The sequence below is a fragment of the Herpailurus yagouaroundi genome, unplaced genomic scaffold (genome assembly GCF_014898765.1).
Source record: "Herpailurus yagouaroundi ecotype Mexico unplaced genomic scaffold, PumYag 569, whole genome shotgun sequence".
In the NCBI taxonomy this organism is placed as follows: domain Eukaryota; kingdom Metazoa; phylum Chordata; class Mammalia; order Carnivora; family Felidae; genus Herpailurus; species Herpailurus yagouaroundi.
Genome location: NW_024412786.1, coordinates 4,533,500 through 4,552,578, shown reverse-complemented (window position 1 = coordinate 4,552,578; position 19,079 = coordinate 4,533,500). Strand labels below are relative to the sequence as shown.

Below are 19,079 nucleotides of genomic sequence, written 5' to 3'. Positions count from 1 at the left end.
CCCTGCCACTTAGAAACCGCTTGATTTTCTCCAAGGTGCTGGCATTTAATTGCTAATTTGTTACTTCCGAGCGATTTTTTCATCAGAATGTAAGCACAGATGAGGGCAGAAACCTGGTTTTGTCTTTTGCTGTATCCCCCGGGCCTGGAACCGGAATGTAATAGATGTCTAATAATTTTCCTGATTTACGCACTTGACCCTTGAACCCCCTGTGTGGTCAGAATTCCACATACAACTTTTGACTCCCCAGAAACTTAGCTGCCAACAGTCTACTGTTGACTGGAAGCCTTATCGACAAAATAATGATATAAGGTGTGATTAAGAAAATCCTAAGAAAGAGAAAACACATTTACAGTGCTGGCCTGCATTTATCGGAAAAAAATTGACACAGAAGTGGATCCATGTTGTTCAGGGGTCAACCATATAGGGGAATCGGAACAGAGAGGGATTTGGCATCGTTACTCCGTTTAAGGAGTGACCGCTAGTCTTTGAGATTTTTTTTTTTCCTGCCAATTTTGGGGTAAATTTCAGGTAATTCTTACTTCTGAATATAGTGGCCAGTTGGTTCAGACGCTGTCAACCAAGCCAAGTCCATGGTGGTATTTGTGAGCCAGCTGTTCCCCGGGCCAGGGAGACCACACCGTTGCTGATGTTGGGCGTGGGGCCGCTGTGGGAGCCGTGAAAGGCTTTAGGCTTTGCTGGCCTCCCGGTGTTTCTCCACAGGCTACTACGATGTCAGCTGTGTGAGCTTCTGGGATTCCATCTCCACCTTTTTAACATGTAAGTGTTCTTTCAGCTTGTGGTCTTAGAGGAAAGATGGCACCGACGGGAAGAGTCCGCACTCAGGAGGCCAGAACAGACAAACAGCGACCTCGTGATTAGTAGGGCATACATTCATTTTGAGCCAGAAACTTGTAAATAGCCCCCAAATTCTGATAGTTTCACTAGAACTGGTTTTTACAAAACAGTTCATTTGTGAGCTTAAGTAATGTCTTTTGCCTTAACGGTAACTGCCGCCGTCTGGACAAGGGGACCAGGGGACCAGGGGACCAGGGGAGCGTGTGGGAGCCTCAGCTAGAAAGTATCCAGGCGGGCAGTGTAGTCATACCAGTGAAATTCAGCCATGTTCTGTGATTGACGGCGTGATACCTTAGTATCTTAAAAGTTCAAACAAAATAATATCGGTTGACTGCAATAGAAGTGAGACTGGAGGGGCGCCTGGGGGGCTCACTCGGGACTTCGGCTCAGGTCGTGATCTCACGGTCCCCACGTCGGGCTCCGCGCGGTGTGAGGCACGCCTGAGATTCTCTCTCTCTGCCCCTCTCCTGCTCGCACGCACTCTCTCTACAACAAAACGAAACAAAACTTGTAAAAAATGAGGCTTGAGGTTAGGAATTTGCTTCAGTTCGGATGGATCATTAATCCTCACCCTCATTTCATTGAAATCACGTATAATTTCTGTGTTCCACGCACTGGGCTGAAGTGTGCTGCTAAAATGACTTCTTGGCGCACTTTTCTTAATTCTCAGGGGAAAAAATTGGTCGCTAGGTCTAATGTCCTCAGATTAAAATTTTGGCCTGTGTTCTTTGCCCTATCAGATGAGCTAGTGGATGAGGAAGTAACTGAGAACAATAGCTTTCACACCGAGTTGAGTCACAGTCACCTGGAGGGCTTATTAAAAGCAGGTTGCTGGATTTCACCCCAGGTTTTCTGCTTTTTATCTGAGTGAGAATCTCAGTTGGGACTTAAGTGGAGAGATTACTTACTGTTCCTTTTGTCCCTTAAATCTCTCCGAAGCCACGTCGCTCTTTTCTGTTCCACGCGTAGTTCTATTTTGTGTCTCATCATCGAGGGATATCAGGACTCCTGAGTCCTAAAAACACATTCTCCAGCCATTCTCCACGAGTTGTGTGTTCCGTGAGGGCGTTCTTGAGATGGGCTTCCTCAAGGACCAGATGCACCTCGCCTGGTCCTGGTCCTGTGAAGGTGCAGACTCGGGGCGGAGGCGGGAGGGCGGGTGGTAGGGAGGCGCGAGTGGCGGCAGTCACGTCTTAAGGAGAGGACTTGAGAGGGTCAGGTTATAACTGTGGTATTTTACAGCCTGAGACACATACAGAGATCGTTCCTGCTAGGCATAGGCCACACCTTCGTTTATTGATTCCTTCGTCACTGGAGGGCCTCGGATCCAGTTTGTGCTGTGCTGGAGAACAGGAAAATGAGTTCTTGGCCTCAGGAACCCGGGCAGTTAAGGAGGCAGGCAGACCATTGCAGTGTAGCGACATAAGGGTTTTCACCTAAGTTTTGTAGTAGGGATGTCCACCTGAATCTGGCGGTGAGGGTCAAGGAAGACCCTGGAGCGTGAAGAGGTTGGCCAGACGAAGAGATGGGTCAGACTGTTACAGGCACAGGCGAAGGAAGAGTGTCGTGGGCCTTGCCTTTTTTCCAAGCTTTCTTTGTCTTTATGCTTCAGAAGCATACTGCTCCTAATTCCTCTGCCTCTTCTTCTGAGTACACATACAGGACATTTGGTCGTCAATAGGTCTCGTGTTCAGTCTGATAAAACGTAATAATTGAAAAATCTCCAGCTTATAACCACTGTGTCTGTAGTTTTACCTGCCTTTCCTTTTTTTCTTTTTAATTTTTTTCATGTTTATTTTTGAGACCGAGACAGTGCGGGTGGGGGGAGGGCCAGAGAGAGGGAGACCCAGAATCCGTAGCAGGCTCCAGGCTCCGAGCTGTCGGCACAGAGCCCGACGCGGAGCTCGAACCCACGAACGGTGAGATCGTGACCTGGGCTGAAGTCGGACGCTTCACCAGCTGAGCCACCCAGGCGCCCCGTACCTGCCTTTTCTGTTGTTCGTGCAGCGTCTTCTGGGTTTCGTGAGGCGGACAAGAACAATGAAAGGCTAGGCAAATGAAAGTTGAGTGCTAATTGAATTTAAGTGAAAGAGCCAGGAGAAGAATACATAGTAGAGAACGTTTGTAAACAGCATCCTTAGTACGGATCAGACATTCTTTACCTTTGTACGTAAGCGTGTGGCTCACACACACGCTTTACCACTGTGAATTCACACACGAGCCCTGTGACCGTGGAGGAGACCTGAGATCAGGTAAAAACTCAGTGTTTCGTATTTTTGTTGGGTATTGTTAAAGGCGTGACCCAGTATACGTTTCTGGAAGTACCTCAGAATAGTTTATCATTTGTGTTGCTCTGTGCGTTCGTAAAAAAAATAAGGAAAGTCGGCCTCTGGGTGGTCTAGCGAGAGACCCTCGGGTGGCAGTGCCGGGTTCTCCTGGGGATCCTGCCCCCAGCCTGATTGTGTGGCTCTGGGCACGAGCGTCAGCCTCTCTGGCGTCGGTTCCACGTGCAGATGGAAGGAAAAGTTCAGATAGCTCTGAACTTTTGTGTTTTTGCACTTTCTTATCCTGGAGCCTTTTTAGTCTGATTTATATTAGAGCATAATTCCATAATGAGGTGATGCCACGGACATCCCTTTCTGTGATCTGTTACACTCTTATTTCCAAAGGGCCTTACAGATTATGAGCATCCCTCACTAGCCAAATCATTCACTTCCCAAATTCAGCTAATTAAAATTCAGATGGTGAGGGATATCTCTATATTGGCAGATATTACAGTTACTCAATTTTTGTTGCTGTTGTAAAGGCAGACATTTCATGATGGGCAAGACTTTGATATTTGAGTATCAGTCCCTGAAGTACCTTGAGCATTGACTTCAAACTGACAACAGAAAGGCAGAGCTGTTGTGGACAAAGCTTGACTTAGACCCCTTTTCTTAAGCTCTCCTCGTAACAGGAGAGAACATCCTTGGGATTTTCTCACACAGTTAATACACCGTTCCCAAAACATGTAATTTTTTTTTAATATTCATTTGCTTATTTTGTTTAAAAAAAATTTTTTTTTAATGTTTTTATTTATTTTTGAGACAGAGAGCATGAGCAGGGAAGGGGCAGAGAGAGAGGGAGACACAGAATCTGAAGCAGGCTCCAGGCTCCGAGCTGTCAGCCCAGAGCCCGACACGGGGCTCGAGCTCACAGACTGTGAGATCATGACCTGAGCCAAAGTCGGACACTCAACTGACTGAGCCACCCAGGCGCCCCTATTTGCTTATTTGGGAGAGAGAGAGAGAGAGAGAGAGAGAGAGAGAGAGAGCACAAGCAGGGGAGGGGCAGAGAGAGGGGGAGAGAGAGAGAGAATCCTGAGTGAGTTCTGTACTGCCAGCACAGGGCCCGACGCCGGGCTTGAACTCAGGAACCGTGCGATTGTGACCTGAGCCAAAATCAAGAGCCCGATGCTTAACCGACTGAGCCACCCAGACGCCCCTACCAAAACGCGTAATTTGAGCAGATTATTAAGCTGTACCTAAACGTCCGCATAACAAGGTGCAAAATTATTCTCACTGGCAAGCGAGAGATAGACACTTACGAGCACTTAACTCTTTGTCGGTGGCTGTTTGCAGCACAAGCAATGAGCAACACGAGTGAATTCCTCTCCAGAGTCTGGGCGTGCTGAGTGACAGCACAGATGACACCGGATGGCTTGGGGAGCCGAGTGGTCCTTAAAGAGTGGAAACATTAGTTACTAAATTACCTTTTTTTTTTTCCTCCAAAAAAGTCTTTATTATTTATTACATACAGAGGGGAGGAGTTCAGTCCTTGGCTGCCACTCTCCTCACGGCTGCCAGGACGTCGCTCAGCACCTCTCTCGTCCTTTTGGCATGGGTGTGCGTCCCCTCCCTTTTCTCGATGAACTTGTGGTGCGCTTGTCCTCGGAGGCGTCGGGCAGCGCATGGCGCACCTCGGGTGGCGTCCTGCACGAACTCGGGGTGTGCTTGGTGAGGGGGCCACGGCCGGGCCTTGGCTTGCTCCTGTCCTTCCCTCCTGGTGGCCCTTGCTGAGCGCCCCCCCCCCCCCCGCGCCACCCCCCACCCCACCCCCGCCAAACGCAGAGCCTGGGCTGCTGCTCCTCGGTGGCCCCTCGGTGGCCCCGGCAGCCCGAGACGGAATTCCTTTCAATACTTTGTATCTTTCTCAAGGGTCCGGGCAGTATGGTCTCTTACGTACTTACCTCCCGGTTCTGTTTTTCATGTTTTGTTTTGTTAGGAGAGAACGTTGGAATTATTCTCTAAGCTATCTGAAGAGAACGACTCAATGCACCTGGGTCAGGCGGTCTGTGGGCATGAAGTGGTTGGGAGAATCCAAGAACATGGTGGTGAATGGCAGGAGGAGTGGAGGCAAGTTGTCTAATGACCATCCGCAGAGCCCGGCCAAATTGCAGCCCGCGGGGAAGGAGGCCGCGAAGGCCGGCAGACACGCGGTTGAGAGGAGGTCGAGCAGATGTATGTACACGATGCAACTGTCATTTCCGTTGTCGCGCGGGGCGGTGATTCTTCGCAGCTTGTAACGTGTATTCTGTCTCTGCTGTTTTCAAAACAAGTTTTCACGTGCTCCCAGCTAACGGTGCAGGTTTTTCTTTCTTTCTTTCTTTTTCACCCTTTCAGAGTTTTGACAGTCCTTACTCTCCTCTGACGTGTACGCCTCTAGTTCGGTGCTTGATAAGATCGCTTTAATTATGCTTTTGTATCCATAACTTTAAGTTCTATTTTGTAGCGTGGATGTCTGAATGGCTGACCTGCTCTATAAACTGTATTAAAGTGCTGCTGCTGAATTTCTTTGAAGTTCAAACTGTATTTTTATGTTTGATGTAAGTATAAGTATGTATCTCTTTGAAAACTGAGACGTGTGAATAATAAATTCAACTCTCATTTACAGGGGAAACGGAATTTAGGGCAGCGTCACAAATTGTCGCCGTTCCTTCCGTTTCTGTAGGGCGGACGGTGGTGTATCATCAGAGCATCAACATCAGAGCACTGTTGATGACGCGTGACTTCTCACCTTGCTCCTCCTCGGTGAGGGTGGGGCTGCTTGTGGAGGGTTCAAGAAATAGTTCTTTTAAGAGCAGGACAGTGCCCCGGGATGCGTGTGAGCCTTAGGTAGGCAGCTGCCTTAGGTGAAGGTACCCAGTGGCGCACAGCGTCGTGAGGGAGGACGGCTTTTTCCGTTCTTGTTTTTCCTGAGGTTAATTTAGCCCCTCCGGAACATCCTTCGTTTGCGTTGGAATTGGCCCGCTCTGAGCAGGGTTGGCTCTGCCTGGCATTTGGAACGGTTTCAGGTAGATTGCACCAGTCCTGACGGATTACCCTCATACCTGTTAGAGGTTTATGCAGTTTACGGGGCCCAGGCTGCCCTTAGCCTCTCCATATCAGAGCAGGTCACTGTGTCTTTAGTACACGAGGCAGAAATCCCTGCTTGGGGTAGGAGGGAGAGAGCCCAGGACTGGATAGATTTCTCCTATTCGTGGACACCCGCCCACCCTGTAGCACGTGACGGGAACCGAAAGGAATTGAGAAACGTAACGACTATAGCAGGGGTATTGGTTCCGGGCGGTAAATTAGGCGACTTTTTTTGGTCGGTTTTTAATTTTTCCATATTGCTGTTGGCCTTCTTTTTGGGCATCCCAGAGCAAAAAGGTCTTACAGTTGTTGGAGGTACGTGATAATTTAGAAAAACGATCGTTAGATGGGCTACGCTTTGCCGTGTGTAGACAGATTTAGAGGACAGGCTGGAAAAACCCAGAGAGTTGAAGACGGACAGCATCGTATTGAGTGTCATTGGACAAGAATGATACAAAAAGAGAGCCAGTGATGAAGCAAAACAAAGCAATGTTCCATCTTAGGTAAACCTCAGTGATTTCACGTGACAGAGCCACAAAATCCACGAAGCAGACGCTGACAGCATTGAAGGGAGAAACAGACAATTCAGTGATTTGGAGACGTCAGTTCCCCACTTTGAATAGTGAACAGAACAGTGAGGCAGAGGATGAACAGGGAAAGACTTAGACACTACCCTAAACCAGTGCTTCCTGACAAACGTCTGTAGAACACTCCGCCCACCAACAACGCACGTTCTTCTCAGGTGCACGTGGAACGTTCTTCAGGATAGGCCATAGGCTAGGCCACGCAACAAGTCTCAACAGACCTGAAAGGATTGGAGCCATACATCGTACGTTCTCTGACCACAGTGGAGTAAAATTAGAAGTGAATAATGGAAATTTGAGAGAATCACAATAGTTGACTCCTTGAAAAGATCGACAGAATCGGCAAACCTCTATCCAAGACTAATCAAGAAAAAGAGCAGAGTCAAGAATGAGAGAGGGGACATTACTGCTGCATTACAGAAATAAAAAAGGTTATAACGGACTACGCTGAACACTTGGATGCCAACAAACTCGGTACCTTAAATGAACAAATTCCTAGAAAGTCACGAACTACCAAAACGGATTCAAGAAGAAACACAAAAATCCAAATAAACCTGTAGCATGTAAAGAGGTTGAATCAGTAATTTTTAACACACACTACTAAGAAAGTCTCAGGCCTGGATGGCTTTGTTGGTGAATACCGGCAGACATCTAAAGAGGAATCAACACCAGTTCTTTACAGACTGTTCCAAAAAGTAGAAGGAAAGGGAGCACTTCCTCATGCAATAAGACCAGTATTAACTCTGCTACCAACACCAAAGACCTCACAAGAAAAAATACCCTAAAAAGTACAGTATCTCTATTAAAGTATGGACACAAAATCCTCAACAAGATACTAACAAACCAAATCCAGCAACAAGTGAGAATGATTCTGTTGCATAAGCAGGTGGGATTTATCCCAGGAATGCAAAGTTGGCTTTATACCTGAAAATTAATGCTCCCACTTCAGTAGCATGATGGACAAAACCCATATGATCATTCCAATAGATGCAGAAAAAGCATTTGACAGAATTCAGCACCCTTTCAGGGTAAAAGCACTCAACAGAGTAGGAACGGAAGGAAATTCTTCAACCTGATAAAGGACATCTACAGAAACCCACAGCTCATGTCCTACTTAATATTGAAAGACCAGTAAATGCTTTTCCCCTAAGATCAGGAGCAAGACGAGTATCCTTTCTCACCGCTTCTGTTCACTATTGTGCTAGAGGTTCTAACCACAGCGTTTAGGCAAGAGAATGAACTAAAAGGCATTCAGGTTGGAAAAGAAGTAAAAACCATCTCTCTTTGCAGATGACGTGATTGAGGAATCCACTAAAAAACATTAGAGCTTGGGGCGCCTGGGTGGCTCAGTCAGTTAGGCGTCCGACTTCAGCTCAGGTCATGATCTCACTGTCTGTGAGTTCGAGCCCTGTGTCGCGCTCTGTGCTGACAGCTCAGAGCCTGGAGCCTGCTTTGGATTCTGTGTCTCCGTCTCTCTCTGCCCCTCCCCTGCTCATGCGTGCGCGCGCGCGCGCTCTCTCTCTCTCTCTGTCTCAAAAATAAATAAAAACATTAAAAACAAACAAAAAACATTAGAGCTTATAAATGAGCTCAGCAGTATAGATCAGCACGCAAACTATAAAACTTACAGTTTGAAAACTGCAAGACATTATTGAAAAAAATTAAAGAAGACCTAAATAAATGGAAAGACATCCCATGTTCATTGATTAGAAGACTTAATATTGTTATGATGGCAGTACTCCCCAAATGATCTACAGATCTACAGGGATCTGTAGGGATCTACAGGGAGCGAACGCAGTCCCTATCAAAATCTCAATTGGCTTCTTTGCAGAAATTGACAAACGGATCCTAAAATTCTTGTGGAAATTCAAGGAACCCAGAGCAGCGAAAACAGTGTTGAGAAGGAACAAAGATGGCACACTCACACTTCTCAGTTTCAAAACTTACTACCAAGCTGCAGTGTTGTATTTGGCTAGACACCTATCCATGGAATAGAATCAAGAGTCTGGAAATAAGCCTTCATGTTTGTAGTTGATTGATTTTTGACAAGCATGCAAAGAAAATTAAGCGGGGAAAGAATAGTCTTTTAATAAATGGTGCTGGGAAAACTGGATATCCACATGCAAAAGAATGAAGTTGGACCCTACCTCACAGTATGTGTGAAAAATTAAAATGGATCAAAGGACCTTAATTATAAAATCCCTGGAAGAAAACAAAAGCATACATCTTCATGACTTTGGATCAGGCAGAGGTTTCTTAGATAGGACACTAAAAGCACAAGGAACAAAAGAAAAAAGGTAAATTGAAATTCATCAGTGTTAACAAACTTTTGTGCTTTAAGGGATTAACATCAAGAACATGAAGAGACACTCACAGAAGGGGGAAAAACATTTTAAAATCACATACCCATCCGATAAAGGACTAGTATCTAGAATATATAAAGAACTGTTACAAGTCAGCAGTAAAAGACACTCCAATTTCCTTCTTTCTCTTTCTCCCTGCCTCCCTCTTTCTTTCTTTCCCTTCCTTCCTTGCTTCCTTCCTTTATGAGAGGGAGAGAGAGAGTGTGCACAGGGAAGGGGCAGAGAGAGGGAGACAGAATCTCAAGCAGGCTCCACGCTGCCAGCGTAAAGCCTGATGTGGGGCTTGAACTCACAAATCGCGAGATCATGACCTGAGCTGAAGTTGGATTCTTGACTGACTGAGCCACCCAGGCGCCCCACAAACTCCAATTTAAAATGAGCAAGGGAATCTGAATAGACAGACATTTCTCCAAAGACACACAAATGGCCAGTACATGAAAAGATGCTTGAAATCATTAGTCATCCGGGAAATGCAAGTCAAAACCACAAGGTACCACTTCACAGCTGTTAGAATGTGTCAAGCTAAAAGGACAGATGGGGCACCTGGATGGCTCAGTTAGTTAAGCATCTCACTCTTGATCTCAGCTCAGGTATTGATCTCAGAGTAGTGAGTTCAAGCCCTGCATTGGGCTCTACGCTGAGCATGAAGCCTAGTTTAAAAAAAAAAAAAAGAAAAAAATGTTTATTTTTGAGAGAGAGAGATAGAGCATGAGTGGGGGAGGGGCAGAGAGAGAGGGACACATAGAATCAGAAGCAGGCTCCAGGCTCTGAGTTGTCAGAGCCCGATGTGGGGCTCAAACCTAGGAACCGTGAGATCGTGACCTGAGCCGAAGTTGGACGCTTTAACCGACTGAGCCACCCAGGCGCCCCTGAACTGTGCGCTTTAAATGGATGAATTGTATGGTATGTGAATTACATTTCAATAAAGAAAAACATAACGACTCTGATAGCTTTTACATACCTACACGCAAATGAATAACTTGATTACAAAACATATGCCTACCTACCTTTTGATAGGGCCTTAACATGTTGTGTTTAATTTGCTTTTTGAAAGAGTGTGGAAAAGAAAGTTACACCTTGCACTGTCTTTCATTCTTCCACATCTTAATTTTGAGAGGCTTCAAGTTATACTGTTGGCATAATTACATGCCTGAAAAGATTGTCTGTGACGTGCATGTCAGGCTTAAATCAGCACGGATGAAACTTCACCCATTTAAGTTTGGCTTTCCTTTGCTCTCTTTATAAACACCATCATTAAACCTCATCACTTCGGTTATGTATTTCCGGCATTTCTCTATTTTTATCCATTCATTCAAAATCTGTTTTAGACAGGTTAGAAATAGGCCTGTCATTCTCTCTCGCCTCCTTTCCTCACTTCTGCTTCCTGACTCTGTAGTCACAGGCAAGTCTCTTCTCCTGTGGGCCTCAGCTACCAGGTGGGGAGTGAGGGTCACCTGCCCAAGAGGAGGATGGCGGAGTTCACCCCTCGGGGGGCCGCCTCTTCGTACTTGATGTCCGTCCTGGCACTTCCTGCAGAGAGTTTCTTGTGTTCTTGTCTCCTGTGTCCCCCGGCCCTGTCCGCAGTGGCGCTTGATGCTGTCTTTTGCCACGGTGGTGAGCGTCCACTCATCCCATTTTTCGTCTTCCTTGATGGGACGGGGAAGGCATTTATTTGAGCCCAAGATTCTCACGACTACCCAGACCCTGTTCTTGGGAACCCTGGTAATATTACCTGCTAAGCAAAACGCTCTCGGTCACTCGCTGTGTTTGGCTTTCTGTCTGTGCAAAACGTACTCCGTTCTTAATGGCTGACTTGAGAGGGCAACGAAGCTAAAGGTTTTAAAGGTGGATTTAAGTAGTTTTCCCTTTGAGTTACTTTCCTTTCTCTTTCTTCTCACAGGTAATGGTAATTCGGGGTTCGAAGGCCAGAGTCGATATGTGCCGTCTTCTGGAATGTCTGCCAAGGAGCTCTGTGAGAACGATGACCTGGCGACCAGTCTGGTTCTTGACCCCTATCTAGGTTTTCAAACACACAAAATGAACACCAGGTAATTGTAAGTCTGTATCCTGAAGTGGAGCGGATGATGATGTTGAGTTTAAGAGAATAGATGCTAGTTTTACTTTTAGTCAGAATTTAAGATGACATCAAAGGAAAGGTCTTTGCTGTAGAAGATTTTGTGTTTGAGGCAAGAAAAGCAACAAAAGCTTCCAGGAGTCTTGTCAGTTTTAATTCTGTGTTCTTATTTTATCTCAGGCTGTTCGTATGAAAATATAAAGCTGGGGGAGCATCTCCTAGTCTATTTTAAATGTTGTGATAATTAGCTGAAAGAAAAATCTTAGAAGCATCCTGTGAAGCCTTGAAAATACAATAATTTTTTTTCTACATAAAGTAGGTTACATCAGGGGTTTTTTCATGATTTTATTACAGAGTTTTCTTCTAACTAATTGCAACCGTATATAGGGAATGTATTGCCGTCATGTTTAATCTTTGAGATTCACCTCGTCATTGGAATGAAGAGAATGTTAAAGACCTGCATCTGTCTGTCCAGTCTGCAGATCAGAAAATAGACACGGAGGTGCTTTATCGAGGCTCACATGCCATCTGTATAAAATATGGTTAACACTGCTTTTGAAGTCTGTTATCCTTTAAATTTTTTAGTTCACGGGGCGCCTGGGGGGCTCAGTTGGTTAAGCGTCCGACTTCAGCTCAGGTCATGATCTCACGGTTCGTGAGTCCGAGCCCCGCGCCGGGCTCTGTGCTGATAGCTCGGAGCCTGGAGCCTACTTCAGATTCTGTCTCTCTCTCTCTCTCTGTCTCTCTCTCTCTCGCTCGCTCGCTCGCTTGCTCACTCTCTGCCTGCCCTTCCCCTGCTCACATTGTCTCTGTCTCTCTCTGTCTAAAAAAAAATTTTCTTTTTAATTTTGTAATTCATCTTTTCTTAAGCATCTCTCCCCTGAAAATGGCCCTTAGATACTTTCATGATTGCCACCAAACACTAACTCGGAACTTTACAACTTTCCCTCTTAACGTGAGTGGCAGAGGGCTTTCAAGTCTGGTGAGTTGAGAATGTATAGAGCCAGTTCTAGGCCACCGATCCCTCCTACCTTCCTGATACTTGCAGCGGTGTTTTGTAGCTCCAGGGCCAGTGACAACCCCAGAGCAACTTGATCACCAGGTGACTAGTCGCCGGTAGTTGGGGAGGGAGGCATTGGCGAATGAAGGTGATTAGAGGAAACTCTTGTGCCATTTTCCCCCTTTTAATTCTGTCCGTTGCTAAGATGAAAACAAAAGACTGTATGATTCGTTTATCAATTATTTTCTACATCCAGAAAGAAGTGATTTGGATAAAAATGAGCCTTTGGTATTTTCATGATTCCTATTACCATAGATCTTTCCTTGCTAAAATGAAGTGACAAGTCGGAGTGGACTTGAGAACGTATTTAAATAGCTCCCTGACCTCAGAGGGGCAGATGCCTAAATTTTGTAAGTAGACAGGTGGATAGCTGTTGGCTGGGAAATCAGCAGTACGGGATGCCCTAATAGCCAAATAAAATCTGGTTTGCATTATTTTTTTCTTAGATTATTTTCTCAAGGAATGTTTTTAAAGTCTGGTTTTTTTTTAGTAATCTCTGTACCCAACGTGGGGCTCATACTCACAACCCCAAGATCGAGAGTCGCACGTTCTTCCGACTGAGCCAGCCGGGCTCCCCTGGTTTGCGTCATTTTCAGTCCATTTCCCTTCTTTTCCCCAGTGAGGCCACTGCTGCTTCTCCTAGAAGGTCCTGGTAATAGTTAAGAAATATGAATCGCTTTCACATAACAGTCTTAGAAAGGGTCAGGCTATTACTGCAAAGGCCCATAATTATGGCCTGGAGTCATCAAGGAAGAGAAAAAAGAGCTAGGTAGGTCACGTTCACTGTGCCCTGTATACTGAACTGTGGAAGCACATACACCATCATGGAAAGACTGCATCAGAATAACAGAAGGGTCATTGGTTTAGGAAGGAACTCCCTATAGTCAATTCTTTGCTCCAGAAGATGAGCAGTTTACCTGTTACTGGCTTCTACAATAGGAAGTTACTCCTATTTTTTAATAAAAGTCCTGACAACTGTTTCCTATAATTAGTTTTACATATGAGTCACTTGGGGAGTCTTGTTAAGATGCAGGTTCTGATTCAGTAGCTGTGGGCTGGGGCCTGAGATGCTCCATTTCTAACAAGCTCCTGACTGTACTTGGAATAGCAAGGTCCTAGGCCATCTGGCCTCCTGAGCTTTGTTGTGATGTAATGAGTACATAAAAGGTCCTTATCAGGGGGCGCCAGGTGGGGCTCGGTCAGTTAAGGGTCCGACTCTTGATTTCGGCTCAGGTCGTGATCTTGCAGTTTGTGAGTTGAAGCCCGCCTCAAGGCTCTGTGCTGACGGTGCAAAGCCTGCTTGGGGTTCTCCCTCTCTCCCTCTCCGTTTGCCCCTCCCCAGCTAGTGCTTTGTCTCTCTCTCTCAAGATAAATAAACTTCCTTATCAGTAGTTTCCTAGGCTCATTTATTTTATTTATTTTTTTTTCCCCTAGGCTCATTTAAAAACGTGGAGTCCTAAAATGTAAAATTTAGCGTTTACCCCACAAATGTTATTAAAACCCAAGACATTACTGTATCCGAGCATCCCTGAATTAAAATACAGGATCTAAAATTAAAAGTGGTTAGGGGTGCCTGGGTGGCCCAGTCGATTAATTGTCCAACTCTTGATTTTGGCTCAGGTCATGATCTCACGCTTTGTGAGTTTGATCCCCGCATCGGGCTCTTTCAACACAGAGCCCGCTTGGGATCGTATCTCCCAGTTTCTCTCTGGTGGACTCTCTCTCTGCCCCTCCCCCCACCCCAAAACAAATAAATAAATACACTTTTAAAAGAGGAGGGGCGCCTGGGTGGCTAAGTTGGTTAAGCGTCCAGCTTCGGCTCAGGTCATGATCTCAGGTTTCATGAATTTTGAGCAGTTTGTGAGTTCAAGCCCCACATCAGGCTCTGTGTTGACAGCTCAGAGCCCGGAGCCTGCTTTGGATTCTGTGTCTCCCTCTCTCTCTGCCCCACCTCCGCTTGTGCTCTCTCAGAACTGAATAAACGTTAAAAAAATTTTTTTTAATCTATTTATATATTTAGGGGCACCTGGGTGGCTCAGTTGGTGAGTGCCCGACTTCAGCTCAGGTCATGATCTCACAGTTCATGGCTTTGAGCCCTGGATCGGGGGCTCTGTGCTGACAGCTCAGAGCCTGGAGCCTGCTTTGGATTCTGTCTCCCTCTCTCTCTGCCCCTCCCCTGCTCGCTCATTTGCTCTCTCCCATTCTCTCTCTCTCTCTCTCTCTCTCTCTCTGAAAAATAAATGTTAAAAAATTTATATATACATATATAAAACTGGTTAAGCCACGTTAAACATCCAGAAGAAAACATTTATTCGTGTTTTCCGCTACAACATTTAATTCTACTCCTAGAGTTTCTGGAGTAGCCATTGGTGTAGAGAGAGAGTCTGGTGCGCCCTGGTTAGAGCAGGTCAGCCGACAGCAGCACTGGCGCCTTGGGCCTGTGTGGCCGAGCCGGCACGTTGCTGTGTCCCCGGGCACCTTGCACCAGAGGCGTTCTTTTCAAAGGTATTTTAACGGATTCTTTTGCAAGCTGACATTTGGGAAGAACGCAGAAGTTTCATTAATGAAGCTTGTTAATCTGAGTGAAAGGCACACGTTTTCTTTTAATCTTAGTCACTTACTTGAAAATAAGACTCTTTTCTGTTCTTTGTCTTTTGAGCAAGAATTTGTCAGAATGTTGACTTAACGTCATTCTCAAAGATACCATTTTATAGAAAATAAGGAAAGTCTGTAGTGCCATATTAGAATAATCGTAAATATTCCTTATAATTGTTAGTGTATGGACTTCTCTTTCTGTGAGGTGTGAAAGATGGGACCGGAAGATACGACAGCTTTGGATTCTCACCGTCCCAGCCGTCTGTGTATCCCTTGTGTGAGGGATCTTTTCGTTGCCCTGTTGGTACATCTGTAATTTGATTGTCATTTTTTAAGTTTCTCTCTTTTATGCCTTCTTCCCTCCCTCTGCTTCTTTCAGTGTGCCTTCAGAAACAGTGTTCGGATACAGTAGATATTTAACGATTTAAGAATTTCCTTAGCTGGCTCTATTCCGAATGCTTATTGTTTAAATCTTGATATGTCCCTCCATTTATGCACAAGTGAGTCAGAGTTGCAGCCGGAATATCTGGAAATGGTATAAACAAAATAGAAATTTCAGTTTACTGGGAAGTACTTAGATTTAAGTGACTCTTGTCAATTATGAAAATTAAATTCTTCCCTTCCCAGAGAAGAGAGTTGTTAGTCATGCCTCTGATTTTTTTAAAAACCAAGCGGAGATCTGGTACAAGTGCTGTTGTACAGCAGGGGGGATGCTTTCTGTCACGGCCCCTTGTTTTAGGCTGCGTGACCCAGAGATTTCAGTCTCCTGAGGCGTTGGGGAGACTCACTGGACGTTGGGCTGAGCAGGAGAGAACGTGACAAATGGGAAGAGTCCTCGTGGCACTTTTGGAACTTTTCTCTATTATTTGGTCCAAGCTGCACTTCAGCCTGCACCCATCCTTCCAGTGCTGTAACTGGCTAATTTTAATTTGGTTGTTTACGTATTATGTTTCGTGTCCACTGTTGGATGCGAACTAGACATCAATCACCCTAAATATCACTGTAAAGTCAAGTGCTTGACTAGAAAGCGTAATGAAACTTCTAGACCTTCTAACTTAATATGATCAAGGGGCAAATGATGTCGTGTGGGAAGGAAAGAATTTCAACATCTTGGCTTTTGTTGTTATACTGAGTCTGCCCGTGGTGTCACAATCTTCTCGAGTGTCACAGCGTTCGTTTTAAGGACTTCTGCGACAACTACTATTGTAAGTCTGTTTAGAAATGACAAGTACAAATTATTCAAATAGTTTTTTATTGTTGTTGTTTGTTTTTGCATTTATATAGCGCCTTTCCTTCGAGGAGCTCAAGGCATTTTTCAAAATCTGACAGTTTTCCTCACAACAACCCTGTGAGGTAGGTAGAGTGCATTACAAACAATAATAAGATACGAACTAACCTGTTTCGGCCTTTATGATGTTCTCTTATGTTACGTAATTGGAGGTGTCAGCATAAACACGACTTTTAGAACGTTTTGCAAACCTTTTCAAATAGTTTGGTCTTAGTAACAGCTGTATTTAAAGAACCACTTGTACTCCATAACAGGGTAACTTTGTAAGAGAAAGCATTCATCAAAAGATCAGGAGTCACTCCCTGGGATTAGCTGAGCACTGCCGGTAGGACTCAGCCGGGGGTGTCTCTGGTGGTGGTTGACTCTCAGGTCAAGAAGGAGCCAACCAAGAGCTGTGGTTCTAGCATGATTCCTCGGCACCTGCCAACTGTCCGTGTGCAGTCAAACTTTCTGAGAGGGGGAAATGTGTTCACGATGTTGCCTCGCGGTCTTCTTATTTTATATCTTAAATGTTTGAGCGTTTTCTCTCTCTTCCTCTCTCCTTCCCTTGCTCCCTTTTTTCTGTCCCCCTCCTCTTCCCCTCCCTCCAGTCAGCTCTTGGTTGTACTTGCTCATGGAAGGGCACAGTAGCACAGCTCACACACATCTGCAGCTTTTCCTTCCCTGGTCACTTGGGTTTGGAAACAGAAAAACCAAATAGCAAGAAAACCTGGGAAGTCAGTCTCTGGAAAGAGTGGGGAACAGGTGTGTGGGAGTGTGAATTCATGTTTCTTTCTGCCCTTTGTGATAAAAATGATTTAAATGACATATTTTTGTATTTCTTGTACCAGCCATTGATCCAGAGGTACAGGAGGAGAGAAATAAATGTTTGGTTTATTCAAAGTTGTCAAGTTGGTATGAAGAGGGGGAGGACGGACGGACTGATTGGGAAATGCCAAACACCTGTCTCTTGCCTCCCCTGCCATGCCATTTGCTGTCCCCCGTCCCCCGTCCCCCAGATACTAAATTCAAAAGTATATATATTTGTGTCCGGCCCTTTCACTGTCTCTCCGGCTGGGCTCCGTGCTGTGCTCTGTGGCGAACGAAGTCAAATCCTATTCTGATCGTGAAACGCCACCGGGGGGCCCCTGGAGCTCCCGTGAGCGAGTTGGACTGGGTAACGGTAGTCCCTCTGTTAACGGCCCTCACTGGACCTGGTTTTTCTCATTTATGGAACCAGAGGGTTGCTTTAGAGAACCTAAATTCCCCTTTAGCTTTGAGAACCGTGGCGTGAGTGAGGATAGCTTTGTACAGTTCGTATGGGAGGTCTAGAATGACCGTGGTTCAGGAGGGGACCGAGGGAATTTCCCTACTCCGTAATACGGACCCAGGTCATTGCTTTCAAGGGTCTTGAGTGCCTTTTGCTCTGGCCCTGTTAGTTGTAAGAGTCTTATGTGATTAAGTAATTTTTATCTTCCTGTGGTATCTGTCATGATGGGATTGACTTGAACTGTCAGCCAGGGGATTTGGATGTACTTCTGTAGGATTCTCAAAAACGACTGTCTCGTCCCCTTCCTGTCTGCACCCAGAACCATCTCCTCCTCCTTTGCCTCAGTGTCATTTCACGCCTTCTAGCAGCCAACCGAGACAGAAAGTTTGACAGTAAATTACATTTTAAGTGAAATGGAGGTTCTTGCTGGTGAGTAGCACGAGGGACGGTTTTGGGGGTTTTGTTTGTGTTTGAGGCAATAGAACGCAGGAGAGCAGAAACGAAAGTCAGCACAGGGAACCTAGAAGGCAGACCATTAGGCGGTCAAGAGTTGGTTCCTCTGTGTTGGTTTCAGCATATAGATGGTTTGGCATCATGAACAAAACTAAGGCTAGCTAGCAGGCAGTTTCAGATAGGGAGGGACATGCCTCAGGAAGTGGAGGGCACACAGAAAGCCCGTCAGGAGGAGCCAGTGTCCGTTCCAGGTCCGTAACCTGTTTTTCTGACAGGTGCTTAGGAGCTTTAGGTGAATTTAGCCCTGACTTCGGTTTGCTCTCGAATGCATCGAGCCATGTGATTATTTGAGAACAGAGTGTCCCCGTTGGTCAGTTCCACGGGAAACCCGGAGATCGCTGGGCCCTTCCGGGGTCTTGTAGCCTGGCCGCTTGACACGCTGGACTGCTCGTCGCACTCTGAGTGAGCTGCTGCTTTTCTGCTTCCCGCCGTGTCGCGTTCTGTGTTGCCTGCAGGGGTGTGCCTCAGCCGGCAGCTGCTTGCTCGTCTGGTCTGTCCTGCATGCGCACGTGACCCCCTAGTGCAGGGCTGCAGCCAGACGGACTTAGGTTTTCTGAGGAACCCAGTCTGGAGAAGACCGCTTGTGGCCACAGGTACCTCGTAGAGTAGTCGACCTGCGTGGGAGTATGGGTGCTCCCACAGTTCTGCGGGTGATTTTTAGATCATTTTAGTGGTGGTTCTCCGACAGCCTGGTTAAAGACCTTCAGAGTTGTTCGAAGGACTTGCACTCGTCTGCCCGTGAGGGCGGGCTGGTGTGCTCATTGGTCGAAATGGAAAGTAATACAGGGCATTGCCCATTTGTCCATTTCATTGTCCGTTTGTCCAGTTGTCCATTTGCTGTCTCCGGGATGGGTTCGAAGTCTTCCTGATAGTCCTGCTTACCAGCTGTGAGAAGCTTTACTGAAACAGGAGCCCGCGGGTAGTTCGTTCTCCAAGGCGTCGGCCTGCTTTCCTAGCTCCGGAAGTCCTCTAGGGGTCCTGTCCAGTAAACAGTATTTTACCCATTCAGGATCTCACGTCTTCCCTCTTCTTTGTTCTAGCACTTTCCCTCACTGTTGCCGGCCAGCTGACTCCCTTGTTCATCTCTTTGAACCCAGCCTCC

General features: G+C 46.0%; 1 protein-coding gene across 3 annotated transcripts in view; it reads left to right on the top strand.

The window, feature by feature from the left end:
• KMT5B (lysine methyltransferase 5B) overlaps positions 1-19,079 on the top strand; it is a 57,921-nt gene that overhangs the window by 16,711 nt on the left and 22,131 nt on the right. For 2 of the 3 annotated variants that reach the window (XM_040465898.1, XM_040465901.1), the window contains exons 2-4: positions 5,122-5,357; positions 11,099-11,246; positions 16,212-16,280. In XM_040465898.1, coding sequence (XP_040321832.1) covers positions 5,198-5,357; positions 11,099-11,246; positions 16,212-16,280 — 377 coding nt within the window. In that variant the 5' untranslated portion in view covers positions 5,122-5,197. The remainder of the gene's footprint in view (positions 1-5,121; positions 5,358-11,098; positions 11,247-16,211; positions 16,281-19,079) is intronic. The other variant, XM_040465899.1, reaches the window with a different exon arrangement.